The 15,429-nt window shown below is 49.2% G+C and overlaps 1 protein-coding gene across 2 annotated transcripts in view; it reads right to left on the reverse strand.

Moving 5' to 3' along the window:
- Wwp2 (WW domain containing E3 ubiquitin protein ligase 2) overlaps window positions 1–15,429 on the reverse strand; it is a 117,385-nt gene that overhangs the window by 7,975 nt on the left and 93,981 nt on the right. For both annotated transcript variants that reach the window (XM_021632831.2, XM_021632841.2), the window contains 7 exons: window positions 9,144–9,318; window positions 4,791–4,845; window positions 1,743–1,824; window positions 1,078–1,206; window positions 652–727; window positions 337–408; window positions 70–158 (listed from right to left, as the gene is read on the reverse strand). In XM_021632831.2, coding sequence (XP_021488506.1) covers window positions 70–158; window positions 337–408; window positions 652–727; window positions 1,078–1,206; window positions 1,743–1,824; window positions 4,791–4,845; window positions 9,144–9,318 — 678 coding nt within the window. The remainder of the gene's footprint in view (window positions 1–69; window positions 159–336; window positions 409–651; window positions 728–1,077; window positions 1,207–1,742; window positions 1,825–4,790; window positions 4,846–9,143; window positions 9,319–15,429) is intronic.

Consider the following 15,429-nt stretch of genomic DNA (forward strand, 5'->3'; position numbering starts at 1 on the left):
CTTTCTAGCCACGGGCCCTGAAGTCAGGGGCCGTGGGGCAGAGAACAGCCTGTGGGCACCCTAGCTCACCTGGCAATGCCGCCGTAGTCCAGGCCCTCCTCACCACGCATGATGATGTAGAGCCGGCGGCGCAGGTCATAAGGTTTCATGTTCATGATCTGGGGAGACAGGGCATCCGGCCATCCTGCCCCTGACCCCAGCACGGCAGGCAGGGATGTGGGGGCGGGTGGGGGTTCTGTCTAAGGCTTACTGTCTAACAGATGTGGCCATGAGATGGGACTGGGTGATGGAAGGAAGCCTGCTTGCCCAGGATCCCGGCATCAGGAATAACCTAACCTGTTGGAAAGAATCCTCAAAGAGTGTCTGCCGGGAAACGCTGATCTTCACATGGCTGGGTAGGGCATTTGACTGAAAAAGAAAGGGAGACTCAATTGTGGCTTCCCCAGGGTGTCCACTCAAAGGGCTCTCCCATCTGTGACAACACAGTCCCACGCCCCAGGATTAGAAGCCTACTCCTTCGAGACAAGCAGCTCAGTGTGGGGCAAGCATCCTGGTCCTATCTAAGACATCCCCTCCCGTGCCTATGTGGGAGACCAAGCTGACAGCACTTACCAGCCCTACTCCCACAGAAGTCCCCAAACCAGAACTCACGTGGCAGAGGAAACGGAACTGGTGATACTTCCACCGAAAACTTCGGTCGTAGGCACCAGGTGAGCCTTGCTTTGTCCTGGAGAAAACAAAGGCTGTGCTGGAACCTATTTGATTTCTCAGAAAATGAACAGTTCATTTCTTGGAGCCCTAGAAAAAGCGGATGCTCTGCTCCGGGAATTTAAAGAGGAGTAAAGCAAGACTGCCAAGAGAGTGACAGACGGGCGAAGAAGCCACACCTCTCACTTGGAGAGAAAGGTCTCAGCGTTGCTCTGGGTAAGGAGGGTCCCCCAGCCCTTAATGACACCCACATCGGCACTAGAGGGCAGTGGTCAGCACAGCACACACTCATAGAGACCCCTTCCCCAGCGTAACAGGACACACTGGGGCTATGCTGGGGGACAAGGCTGTGGCAGAGACAGTCCTTACCCTGACTCGAACCCTGGACGAGGATCCTTAAAGGTGGTGGTGCGGGTATTGTGGTCCACAAAGTAGCGCACACCCTCGCTGGTGTATTTCATCTCCCACCCTGGGGGCAGGGCTGGCTCCTGTATCATCCTGAAAACACAGAAGAGGAGTTATTAACTGCCCTGTGCTTGGAGGCCAACTTCCCCAAAGTCCTACTTTGTCTTTGCTTTCTCCAGGCTCTTCAGAGCTCACCATGGGGGAGGGGGCACTCTAAGATATGCACCTGGTGAGACCAAAGCTGTGGGAAAACAGGTCATGTGCAAAAAGGAGCCATTTACTATGGGGCTAAAATGACAGGCCTTCCTGGGTAGCATCAGCCTGGGTGTTCACTAGCAATCTTAAGACCCCAAGTGTCCCTGCCCTGCTTCTGAGGGGCAAGAATGCCCTCAACTTTTTGACAATCAAACTCTCACCTCCTGCCTATGATGTCCTTCCATGCCCCTGCACCCACCAGGAAAGGGTGGTGCTCTCCTGTGCCCTGAGGCTCTTGAGGTAGCAAGTATATGTGTAAGGCCTCAAGAGTCCCCTGACGTTAGCACTGTGAGGCAGATGCAAAGGCCATTTGGCCATAGCAGCAGTTGCCCAGAGCCCTCAGCCATCCCTCACGGTCCCCGAATGATCCTCACCCCTGGGTCCTTGGATCCTCCCACTGGGTAGTGCGTGTGTTATGGTTCACGTAATACACCCGTCCATTGTCCTGCCTCTTCTCTGCCACAGAAGAAAGGAGAGAGTGCAATCAGATTCAACCAGCTTGTGTCTCAGTTCTGCTGCCTGTGAAATGGGTTAGAACCTCTGTCCCCAATGCCAACCTGCCACAGAAGGTTGAGAGGAGAGAGTCTGACCCACTCACACTTGCCATTGGGGGGAAAGCCAAAGAGCCTTTCCCTGTTGCAGGGCAGGAGAAGGGGACACGCGTTCCCAACTCTGTGGTTGCTTGGCTTGTCAGAGGAGGGTGGCGTGGAGGTACAGAGGGGGCCCCGCTGAAGCAGGGGTGCAACTGTATCCAGCTGTGTGCAGCACCGCTGCCCTGCCAGCCTCCTCTCTGCCTCAGAGGGTGGGATGGAGGGTGACCCACCAGCTCTGGGTGGGTAGGAGAAAGCCAGAGGCAAGCGCTGGGCTCCAACAAGGCCGCCTTCCAAGAAGCTCCTCAAAGCTGTTTCCTTCCTGGCAAAAGCAACGCTAACAACTCTCACTCTTTCACAGTGACACAGGAAGATTAAAGAGACGGTAATTAGTTCCAGGAGCTACAGGAACCTAAAAACTGAAAAGGGGAAAGAAATGGGGAGTCCACCACCAGCCCCTGCTCCCTTCCAGAACCATGCAGGACTAGTTTCTATCTCTTCTGAGATCTGGTCTCTGACTCTGCCTTACCTGTTGTCTACACAACTGAGAGTTTATGAATAGACTTTTGTCAACCAAATCTTCACAAAGCTCCGGAAATAAAGGAAAGAAAGAACAGGGGTGGCTGGAGCCTTTATAGACTTTCAGTCCCTAGCTAGTGGGTATGTCTGGCCTTGGAGAGCAGCCCTCACCGCCCCCCAAACCCCACCCTAAGGTTTCTGATGGACTGGCTGCCCCAGCTCAGGAGCCACCATCACAAATGACACCCTCCACGGCTGCTCAGCCAAGGGCCAAGTCAAAGGACAATAATCACTCGGGTAATCTGCCCAGTGGGTCTGAGCTGTTGGCCACTTTGCCTTATGTTGCTACTGCTTCGAGGCCTGTGTACCCGCAGGCAGCCTTCAACAAATAGTTTTGGAGCCCAGTGATGGAGAGAGTCCTTTGAACACAGCAGGACCATGTTTCAGGGGCAAATGGACTTGGAAACATTTGTCACTCATTACGGCTGCTCAGGAGCAGATGAAGCTCTAAACTGGATGTGTCCCAAATCCCCAAACAGTAGTTAGGGACAGCCATGAGGGCTCGGAGGAGGAGTGAGTACAAGGGCACTTGAGACCTCAAGCCAAACAGAAGACCAGTGCACTCACAATTAAAGGCATTCTCTTTTGGCCTCGCTTTTCCACCCTTCTTACCATTTGGGGGGAGGCAGCCCCTGCTACAGCCCTCGAGACCCCAACCCAGAACCCCAAACACTGTGTTCTTGTCACAGTGTTTTCTTCCAACTCTCGCATCCTCCTGCCTCGGCCTGCACGCATTAGTTCAAAGCCACCATGCCCAGCCTAGTGTTCTTTCCTCACTTGTGGGGCATTTCTGCTCTTCTGACCATACATGGACAGCGCTGACCCTCAGCGTGGATCCTCTATTCCTAGCTCACATGCTCATACACTTTGCACCTGTGAACTATCTTCAGGTTTTCGTAGTTCGCTCGTTAGGGACTGTCACTTAGCAAGACGGCTACAGAAAGAAGTAAGCACAGTTGATGGAGCTGCCCATGCACAGCCAAATCCAAATTCCAGTCCAGACTCAAGTCACCACAGCCATGTGGTGCTGCAGACTCCTGCCTAGCCTGAAGCACTTCCCCCGCCCATGTCAGGACCCCCAAGTTCTAACCTCATGTTTGACCTGCTAACCCTAGAGGTGCCAGTAACCTTATGCTGGGGGCGGGGAACCAGGCAAGTCATCTGTGTGCATGGGGACTTTCTAGCTGAAATCAGGAATCCACAGGCTTTTACTAATCAATATTTAGTGCTAGAATAGGGGAGCCTCTTTGTCCTCTGCAATGCGCCATCTCACCACTACACAGAACCTCTTAAACTACTGTCAGGGAACAGCAGTGCCTGCACCAAGATCTTGCCCCAAAGTAGCACATGCCAGAGATGCCCTTGATGTCACTGTCACCATCCTAGCGGCCCTTCCCCACCCATGCACACCTACCAAACCAACGCCAACGATCCTCCATGACCCCAACCAAGAACTGAAACCCAGGACCTACTTATTCCTGTGATAACTGCTCCCTTTGACATCAAGGACTCTTGTAGGATTGAACAAAATCCTGCCCAGCTCAGAAAGCTGCAGAATTTCCCGTGTCTTGCCATTTCTAATGACACCTTTTTTGCATAGTACTCCTTCCTAGAGCAGCCTACCATAGCTCCCAAGTCATGGATGCCTGGCCCTTAATGAGTGCTTGTGCCTTAACTCTTGGCCAGTCATACCAAGGACCCAAGATGGGTAAGGAGTAGCTGCTGAGACAAGGGACGGCCAGCAGGGCTGCACTCTCAGGACTGATACCCAGGGTGCAATGCTGCGTCCCTGTGGTCTCATTCACAATGGGACCACAAGCAAAAGTGGCTGACACTAACCAAATTAGGCAGCTCATCCTTCCTCCAGTGTCTCAATGGCAAAGAAGAAGACTTGTTAGGATGGCACCCTAAACCAGAGTCACAGACAGAAAGACATCTGCATAGACATCAGGTGCATCAAAATAACTTTGGGATTGGGTAGATTCCTGCGTCACCACCCTGAAACTCAGTACTCAAATCCAACAGTCCCCTAGCCTCTTGCGGAACTCTTTCTTGGGGTCCCTCTCCTTTAGCTAGGGCAGGTGAGCGCTGCTATAGCACAGGAGAACTCCGATGGCTCTACCCCTGCCATTGCGCCAACTGGGTGTCCTCAGCATGTGTTTAAGTGCAACGGAAACCCAAGAGATAGTACACGCAGAAGACAGGGACAGAATGGTATGATTGCTAACACAAGACCGAGAACTCAATACTTACCCCAGCCAGGCGGGAGGGGGCCCAAGGGATCATGGTCAGTCGAAGCACTTGAAGACTAAACACAAGAGAGAGCAGAACACAGAAGTTTAAAAAAATAAAAATAAGCTTCGTTTAAAAATAAATGGATCAATAGAAGTTAAAAAGCCAAAGACTCACTTCCACATTTTAGCCCTTAGCAGGAATTCGGAGGGATCCCAGACAGCATCTGCCCCTTTAAGTCTTTGTTTAAGAAAACCCAGAAAAAGTGTTCTATGCAACACCGAGAGGGCAAGGGGCAGGGAGAGCAGGTGAGGTTAGAGGTGCTCCAGGAAGGCGGGCAAGGGCTCCAGGCAGCAGCCAGGCCTTGAGCATGGCAGGCGCGCTCAGAGCAAGCTCCCCGCCAGCTCCCTGCCGACCTCTGCTCAGCTCCTGCTCCCGGCGGCCAAGGCAACTGAAATCCTCACCACCTCCAACTTTCTCCAAGAACCACACACAGGAGGGGAAAAAATACCGCAGGCCTTTCCAATGAAATCATTCCCACAAGCCCTGCCCACGCCCAGGGCTTCCTGGCTGGGGCCCGGCCCTCCTCCCGCCACCTCCCTCCTGGGTGTGCAGCGTCCACCCAGACTGAGGGCACTTTCATGCCCCAAGCCCCTCACCTCCCCCAGGAATGTTTTCCTTCCCCTTCACAAAGCACCTTTATTCTTCCCCTGCCTGAACCTGAAGTTGCTCAGTGTTCTGTGATTGCCTGTCTGGGGAGGTGGGGCTGGGGCTGGTGAAAGAGACAGGGGAAGGGGCTCCAGGACGACACGGTCACTGTTTACACTAGCGCCCTTCAGCCTATTTCTGCTTCAAGGTCCCAGGGGAAGGGCCGCAGTAGATGGAGAGTTCTCAGAGCCTTCAGGAAGCGGGGTGGGGGTGCACCGTCAGAAACTTTTCAGAGTTAAAGAAAACAAGTATTGTTCTGCTCCTCCCTCTCCCCCACTCAAACATTTTTATTTCACTTACTAGAATTTAATCATCATATTAGGGGATCAAGTTCTAAATGCAGACTTGAGGCTGCAGACCTGGCTGGCTCCATCTGGGGATGACAGAGCCACACACACGAGCAGGAGGATGAATGGGGCTCAGTCTGCGCTTGAACAAATACTGGTGGCACTCCACTGCCAACCAACCCCCACCACAGCCCTCCCTCCACCCCGGCTGAAGGGACAGAGAAACTTTCTTCCCAAGGTGGCAACACAGGCTCCTCTTCCAAGTAAGTTCCAAGAGAGTCATTCAAGTCTCCAAACCATAGGTTCCTTGATGAGACAGGATCCCTTTCGGTAGAGGGCCTCCTGCCGCACGGCACAAAGTTGGGGGAAGCTGGCCTCATCTTGGGGCCTCTCCAACTCCATCCCAACTCAGATTGGCCTCGTTAGTAAAACTCTCCCTAGTTCACACTGGGCATCTGGACGTGTGTCTGAGTACTAGAAAGGCGGGTGGTGTTGAGCCTAGCACCTCAGAACACTCCTGCTCTGCTTCTCAGGTACGGTGAAAGAGTCTTCATGAACACACTGAACAGCTGAAGCTGAAGAACAAATTCAAAACACATGCATGCACCCGTCAGCTCACAGGCGGGTCAGCGCTGAGCAACAGGCCTGGCGGCAGCCTTCCCGCTAAACCCAGGGATTCACACATGCTGGCGAATGCTCTTACCAAGGAGCACATGCAACTGAAACAGACCAAGTGGGGTGGTGCACACCTTGAATCCCAGCACTTGGAAGGCAGAGGCAAATGTGTCTCTGTGAGTTCAATGCTAGCCTGGGCTACACAGCAAAAAACAAATAACAACAAAAGAAAACCATAAAGAAAGAAGAAGGGGCACATAAGTCTGGTGCTTTAGGCTCTTTGGAATGTGTAGGTAATGGATAAAGTACCCCAGGCTCTAGCAGGGTATCAGCTACCAAATGGTAGTAACTGGATTCGGCAGCTTCTACTCACCTTACACTTAGCTCTACAACCAGGCCAAAACGTCTTTACTGATGGCACAGAACTTGGAACCAAAATATTCATCAACCTCCTCTTCTCTTCCCTTGAAATGAAATCTCTCTATAGTTCAGGCTGACTTCAAATGGGCCCAAATGACCTCCTTGCTTCAGCTTTCCTCAGCAGGGACTACAGGTGTGGACCGCTGTACCTACCTAGGAACCCTGTGCTTAACCCTTTTTGCTTTTTGTTTAGTTTTGTTGTTTCTATCCCAAACTTCATACGATGCGGGCTCTCCTTCATTACAGTGCTCCTTATTGAATTTCCTTGGTACCCTCTAGTTCTTATGATATCAGTTCCACTTACCACATTCTCAGACTGGAAGGACAGAGAGGAAAGGACAGATAGGAAACAGAGGGAGGGACGAGACTGAAGAATACAACACAAGCAATCAGAACTGATGGATTCTAACAGTGATTTTACTGTTTACAGCTAAAGTGGATCACTTGATTTTTTTTTTTTGACATTTTTTCTGTAAGGTACATTTTACAACTCAAATTATAAGAAAAGGAAGGGCACAGAAGTAAAGAAAAAAAAAAACAAACAAACAAAATCTTCACATCATGACCAGAAAATCCCAAGCAAATACCCATGCCTTCACTGGACAACTAAATGCCCTTCTCCTCATCTTTCCTTGGGGCCCAAGTGTGTTACACAGAGCAAAGCCAGGAAAGCACAGACAGGACAAGGGGACTGATGCCCAGGAACAAAGCTCCTGGAGGTGCAAGGAACTCAGAGACAAGACAGTGTCCTTCATAACCAGAAACACAAGTAACGGAAGGTGGCTGAACCACCTTCCTGGGAATATCCCAGGGCTGGAGCCCAGGATGAACCCATGAGCCAGAAAACTCATATGAGTTCAAGTCTCTGTGGGATTAAACACAAAGTCCCAGTAATATTTTAAGATACAAACTCAGACATAAAGAATGTGGAACAAACACAGCCAAAGGCAGGAAAGACTCTGGGAAGGGCACAGAGCAGAAGGCAGGCATGATGTTTGTGGGATGCGCCTGGCGGACCCAGCACAAAGCCCAGGTGCCCGAGGCCATGGTCCAAGGGCTATCTGAGGGAAGATGGAGCCCTCTGTTTCTGGATAGGACAATCTGAGTGAACACAGCAGTAACCACAGGATGACTGACCTGGGCTGACACTACAGACCCTGACCTCCTCCATTAGTTACCAGAAGAGGACAGGTGGAATGAAGACAGAGACGCCACATGGAGGGGAGCCGTCGGGGGGGGGGGGGTGCTGGCGCAGCGACAGATGCACAAGACTGCTGGTATCCTCAGTGGACCACAGCAGGGACAAACACCAGAAATACAGAGACCAGTAACCCAGGGAACATGGAAAAGGCGCATGTTGTGGAGGCAGGCCCGGGAAAGGATGGCAGGAGCCAGCGATCTGAACGCCCTTGACTCCCATTTTAAACTAGGTTTCATGTTCTTTAAAGTGCAGCAAAGAACAAGATCTCAGTTTAAGCCTAGCAAGATGAGGATTGGGGGTGTAGCTACCACAGCACCAGATCTTGGTCTTCCTAGTCAAACCCTGGGCCAAGGCCAAACCCCAAAATAACTGTATGAAAGCAAGCCTTCTTCCTTGTAACCAGGACATGGCACTGTAGCAAACAGAGGGAAAACCAAAAGCAGGAGAGAACCAACTGAGACATTTAAAGCAGACAAAAAAAAAAAGTTCCTACCACATTTTTTTCAGTACAAGACATCCTCTATTTCACAGAAACAAGGTAACTCCCCAAATCCATGCAGAGCCTCCACGCCTGCCGTGAGGAAACTAGTCCACGATACTCAGAAAGAAAACTGTTTTTGCATTTAAGTTTCATTTTCAAGCCCCCTCCCAAATCAAACTTCTACCCCGACAGCTTGCTAAAATGAGAGGTGGCAGAAAGAAAAACTGTAAAAAGACCAAGCAGAAGTGAAGGCAGACCTCTCCCCAGTCTGACCTAGACAACCTGGGAAAGAACTTGAAATCTGGGCTAACAGAGAGGACCCCTTTCAGAGATCTTTAAAGACTATACAGAAGTTGAATAAAGACAGGGCAAAAGCAAGCTGCCACAGGCCTTCCCGGCTGGGAGCCAAGACAACTCAAGAAAACAGCAAGAAAAATGGCAAATCCAGCTCAGATACACAGGCGCTGAGCAGGGGCAGGACATGGTGTCACTGCGTTAGGGACTGAGGAATCTCGCTGTGCTGAGTGAAGTCTGCGGCGTCGCGGTGCTGCCATCTCCGGCCACCCTTTCCTCCTGCTCCCCAAGCGGTCTACCCCGTGTGTGGCTGCAGACGCTGGTGCGCAGGGTGGCGCGCCGTTCCTGGCGCGCTCCTGGCTTCTCACCTGGTAGAGGAATCTTTGGCTGAAGTGCTGCATGGCCCCCTGGAGCTGATTCCGCTGTGACTGCCACTGCTCATAGTTCCGCACGTACTCGGCAGTTGGGCGCTGCCAGGTGGTGGTCCGGGTGTTGTGATCCACGTAGTAAAACCTTCCTCGGGGGTCTGTGCGCTTTTCCCACCTGGAAACAAGGAGCTCATGTGGCCATCTTTGCTGCGCCCCCCCGCCCCCCCCCCCCAACTTCTAAAAATAGTCTCAGGGTATCCTGCAAGGAGTTGAATTGCCTGGGCCACAAGTGGCAGGTGACCTATGCTAGGGCAATTAGAGTGTATCTTAGGATATTTGCCTAGAGTTCTAGGGGAGAAGAACAGTCTTTCACCTTTTCTCAGAAGGAGTGAGAAAGCACAGCGCCAGCCTCCACCAGCTCAGCTATACAGTAAAGCTGGCCCATTAGCTAGCAGGACAGAAAAACAGGAGATAAGCTGGCTCTTGCCTATTGAGACATAAGATCTAGTTTCATTAGAAATCAGGGCATCTAAAAGTTTCCATCACATGAGCCGATAAACTCCCTATAATGTTTAATTTAGGTTGGACATTGATTTGTTTTTTGAGACAGGGTCTCACTACATAGTCTGGGCTAGTCTATAACTCACTCTAGACAACTCACTCTAGATCATGCTGTTCTTGAACTCAGATATCTTCCTGCCTGTGGCTCCTGAGTGCTGGGATTAAAGGTGCACACCACCATGCCCAACTCTGGATAGCAACTTTTGTGATTTATTTCTCCAGAAGGATAGGCAACTTCCTGTCATTAATTTCTTAGCTATGCCTCTCCCATCCCCTTCCTCTAGGGGGGCAGTTGCCTGCTCTCCACCGTTGTCCCAAGGTGTCTCATCCCCTCTTCTCCATACGACTCTCAATGGCATATGGGACAGCATGATGCGCTGTGCGCTGCGTATCCTTTCTTCTGGGCTGGCTTGCTCTCATTTGGTGTAGGAAATCACACAGTACTTTCTGAGTAAAGGTTCCAAAGGTAGGCTCCAAAGTCAAGTTTCTGAAACTCAGCGTGTCTGAGGATGGCTTTATCCTCTGCACTGCAATGTTAAAGCTATGGGAAGCCATTTCTCATCCTTGACGTGATGGCCCACTGGACAGCTGCCGTGGCATTCCTGACTCCTAATCTTTCTTTGTACCCTATTTTCTCCCTCTGGAAGCTTCCAACATCTTTTCTTGGCACCCTAAAATTCCATCAGATGTGGCTTGGGTGGGTCAGTCTTCATTTTCCAGGCTGAGCACTGGGTGTGGGCCCTGTTAATCTGGATTAATACACATTTCCACTTTGGCAATTATTTTGGTTTTTTTGAGACAGGGTCTCACTATGCAGCTCTGGCTGTCCTGGAACTCACTATGTTGACCAAAATTTACCTGCTTCTGCTTCCTGAGTGCTGGGATTAAAGGTGAGTTACCACCATGTTCAGCTCATTTTTTTTCTTTAAAAAAAATTCTTATATTACATTTTCGTGTGTGTGTGTGTGTGTGTGTGTGTGTACCAAAGTGCACATATGGTAGTCAGGGGACAGTTTCAGGAGTGTGTGGGTTCCAGTGACTGAACTAAGATTAGGTGAGAACATTCTCACCCACCTTGCCAGGCCCCAGTTTGGGGGTTTCTCTTTTTGTTGTAATAGTCATTCCCTATTCTCTGTCTGCTCTCTCCTGCTAGGACTCATCCATACCAGGCCCCTGGACTCCCCTTTTAATTTGCTTATCTCCAAATGTTCTAATGAGTTTTGGGTTCTTTTTGGGTTTGGGGTATTCTGACATGGTCTCATGTAGCTCATGTTGGCTTCCGACTCATTATGTAGCTGGGATGGCCTTGAACACTGGTCTTCCTGCCTCTGCTCCCAAAAACTGAGATTATGGGGCTGGGGTGTTGATTCATGACTGGTTAAGACCACTTGTTGTTCTCACAGAGGACTCAGGTTCAAGTCTAGCACCCACATGGCAACTTGACATTGTCTATACCTCAAGTCTTGGGGATCTGACATGCTCTTCTGACCTCCCTGGGCACAGGGCATGCAGGCATACATACACACAGGCAAAACACTCATACACATAAAATAAAAACATGCAAATAAAAAGAACTGCAATTACAAGTATGTACCATTCTGCTTGGCTTTCATTTTATTTCTATTGCTTATACATTAACTTTTAAAAACTCTTTCTTAGTGCATGGTTTATTTCACGATTTCCTGTTCTTATACCCAGGCTGCATTTTTATTTTTTCCCTAAATCTTTGAAGATATTAATTAAAGTTTAGAAGCTGGGCATGGTGGCTCACTCCTGTAATCCCAGTGCTCAGGAAGCAGGGACAGGAGGCGCACTGTGGACTCATGGCCAGCACTGATAACGGTATCAATGGTAATAATGTGGTTTCCCTAGGGAGGGATTGTTCCCTATGTTGTTAACACTGAGGCCCTCCACACCCCACCTGCTGTTCCTGGGTACTGCAGCCATGCTGAAATGAGCCAGGAGCAGGCTGGTTCTTCAGCGGGGGCACTGCAGGCTGTGCCTGTCCTCACTGACACAGAGGCTCAGCTGGGTCATTCCAAGATCCTAAAGGTCACAGTCTGCAGTTCTCCCGTGGGCTGGCCAATTTCCCCAGCAAAACCCCCTCCGGTCTTCATTGTAAGGAATGCTTTCTTCGGCCCATCTATTGCTGCAGTTATAGCTTCTGCTCCCAAGACTGGTCCAGTTCTCTGAGAAGCTTTTCAAGGACATTAACAGTCACATGGCTTTGTGTGTGTGTGTGTGTGTGTGTGTGTGTGTGTATACATGTGGCAGGAGGTATGTGTTCAAACATAGATGTGAGGCAACCAAACAGGAGTGATACCTGACAACCTGAGACTTGCACTATTCTTGAAAACAAGCCTTGAGGTGATGTCCAGGCTTCATCTCATGCCATGCCCTACCTTAGGGTCTTTAGAGCTCTGTGCTGCAAGCCAAGAATGTTATTCACACCTCTGGCTCTCTCAGCTCTACCACTGACCTGTCAGCAAAGACACTTTGATCAGCATCTTCCTGTGTGCTTTCTGGCTGTCTTCCTCTCTGTTCCTCTATTCCTTCACTCTTCCATAAACTTCCCTCTGATCTCCTGGCTTTTACCTCCTATGCTAGGATTACAAGCATGTGCTACTAAGCCTGACTATCTCCAATTTTGGACCATTCGCGCTTTTCCTAAAATAAATGTATTGCCGTTTTTGCATGTTTTCAGGAAGAATGGATAAATACATGCTCAATCTACATGTTTACCTAGAAGTTCTCCACTATGGTGAATTTTAAACTTTTTTAAAGACGTGTGTGTGTGTGTGTGTGTGTGTGTGTGTGTGTGTGAGAACCGCTCCCTACACACCGTTCATACTCCCACATGCACACTGGCACCTCCACTGATGCCATCCTCCTGCTCTTATGTAACCCTAGACCTTCCCACAGTGTCTGTAAGGCTCATCTAGAACTAATGTTCTACAGCAACCCCTCCCCCACACAAACACTTCTTTCTCCTCTGCCTAGCTCTCGTCCAAACACTGCTCAGACCAATCAAAGGACAAATGATGCATCCTTGGCTGCCAGGTCCAGTAATTTGTGCTCCACAAGAAAAAGGACTAGGCTGCATGTATGTTGCCAAGGATTTGCTATAATATGATGGACATGATAAAGTGAGTCCTTTGACCCAATCTTGTTTCTTAATCAGTACATTTGCTGAGAGAATGGTTTTAATTGCTGTTTTAAAGCTGATATGATGGTGACTGTATCTCATGCTACCCTGGACAGACATCTCTCATTCACTGTGCTCAACATTTATGTTCTTTCTGGGTTTCCCACTATCCAAGGAAGTAAGAGCCCTTCACTTACAATTCTGGAAGAACTGTGTCGCGTACCAAGATGGGTGTCTCCCAGGAAAACATTAAAACTATCCTGAGGAGCTAGGACGTGGCTAGGTTGGCAGAGGGCTTGCCTAGCGTGTAAGGCACAGAGTTAGGCAGAGGAGAGAAAGGTGGGGGGAGGGGTTGTAGAACATCAATGCTAGATTAACCTTACAGATGCTAGGTCTAGGGTTACATAAGAGCAAGAGAATGGCATCAGTGGAGTTGCCAATGTGTGTGTGTGCGTCACACACACACACACACACACACACACACACAAGCTTAGTGCACAAGGTCCTGGGTCCCATTCCCAACACGGAATAAACCAGGTAAGCTGGTTCAACCAGTAATCCATCATTTGGAAATAGAAGCAGAAAGATCAGAAGTTTGATGTCAGCCTTGGCTATATAGCAAGCTTGGGCAACCCTGAGATACATAAGAGTCTGTTTCAAAAACAGAAAACAAAAGAAAACAAAACAACAACAAAAATCCAGTAACAGTAACCCCATCCTAGAAAGAAGAAAGCTTGACTGGTGTCACACCTTAATACCTAGTCAGCCCCTACCCATCCTTAGAACCCCATTCTTACTTCAGCTCAACCCTAATGCTTAATAGGTCAGTGTCACACATCTACTGGGACATTAACCTTTAATCCCAGACTCGGGAGGCAGAGACTGGTGGATCTCTAAGTCTGAGGCCAGTGTGGTTTACAGAGAGTTACAGAAACAACCAGGGCTACATAGAGAAACCCTGTCTCCAGAAAAGCCAAAAGAGAAAAAGGAAAATCCAAACGTCATCTCTATATCCTATAGCCCGAGTTCAGGGGAAGCAACAGTACTTTATAGCATTCCTGTTCTAAAGCTCAAATGCACAACTCATGCTGTTAGCTCAATGCTTGACCTGTGACACAATCAGAGAAATCCAAATATTGACTGGGTGTTGGATGATATGGAGCACTACTTCTAACTGCCAAGGCCAAAGTCCCCTTTTCTCTAAAATGGCAGTGCTGGTGACACTGTCCGAAACAAAAGGACTTTCAGGTACACAGAAGAACTGTTACCAGATAAACAAGCCTAAAGGTTTCCCTTTACTTGAAAAGCAGACCTTTTATGCAATTTCTGTTCACCAGCACCTCCCTCAATCTTCTATGAAACTCCTTAAGCTTCCCTGATGGTCAGCTCAGGCACAGCCAGTTCTGGATCAATATGGACAGTCTGTATCCCTACCCTGCTGGCTGTCAGATAAAATTGACTTGCTTTTCAGCCGGGTGTGGTGGCACATGCCTGTAATCCTAGCACTTGGGGAGGCAGAGGCAGGTGGATCTCTGTGAGTGCAAGGACAGCCTGGTCTACAAAGTGAGTCCAGGACAGCCAAGGCTACACAGAGAAATCCTGTCTTACTTAAAATAACAACAACAAAAAAGGTTGCTTTTCCACCATTTTTCTTTTCTCTGCTTCCCACCATCTTGAAATGGCCTAGGCAGTTTGATCACCAATAAATCTTTCTTTCTGCTCCAAGCGTGGTCTAGTTCTATAGTTCTGAAACACCATCATTTATACTAACAACACGGTGATTTTACTGTAGTGACTTTTTGTCTTTTTGAAAGTAGGTGTCATTATATATCCCTGCCTGTCCTGAAACTCACTATTTAGACTAGGCTGGCCTCACAGACATCCACCTTCTTCTGCCTCCCTAGTGTTGGGAAGAAAGGCATGTGCCACTATGCCTAGTTAATGACATATTTTTTAGAAGTGTCTACTGAAATGAACAAATGATAATGTACAGGATCTGCCTCAAAACAAAAACAACAACAACAACAAAAACCCTAAACCAAGACAAGCAAGGAAGGTGGATGAAGGTTTCAGATCACAGGCTGGAAATTCTATAAAGCAAATGTTTCAAACTTTCTGGGGGCCATATGGCCTGTGTTGAAGTCAAATGACTGCCACTGAAGAATTAAAGCATCCATTGAAAACATAAACTCAGCCCTCAGGGGGCTGAGGCAAAGAATTACTGTAGGTTCAAGGACAGCCTGGGCTACTTAGTGAAAAGCCTGTCTCAAAAAACAAGCAAGCAAACAAACAAACAAACAAAACCAGCTAGGCCAGATGTGGTGACATATGCCTTATGCCTTTAGTTCTAGCACTCAGGAGGCAGAGGCAGAGGCAGGCAGAACTCTGTTGAACTGGATTCCAGCCGCTACCTATCAAGTTCTAGGTCAGCCAGGGCTACATAGAGAGAACCTATCTCAGAAACAAAACCAAACACCAACCAGCCACAACAAGAAGCCTTCCCAGAAGTGCAGTGTGGCTCATATACAGCACTGGCCTACCATGCTGACCACACCAAGGCAGTAGGTGAGATCCCCTACA

This window comes from Meriones unguiculatus, chromosome 10 (assembly GCF_030254825.1).
Source record: "Meriones unguiculatus strain TT.TT164.6M chromosome 10, Bangor_MerUng_6.1, whole genome shotgun sequence".
In the NCBI taxonomy this organism is placed as follows: domain Eukaryota; kingdom Metazoa; phylum Chordata; class Mammalia; order Rodentia; family Muridae; genus Meriones; species Meriones unguiculatus.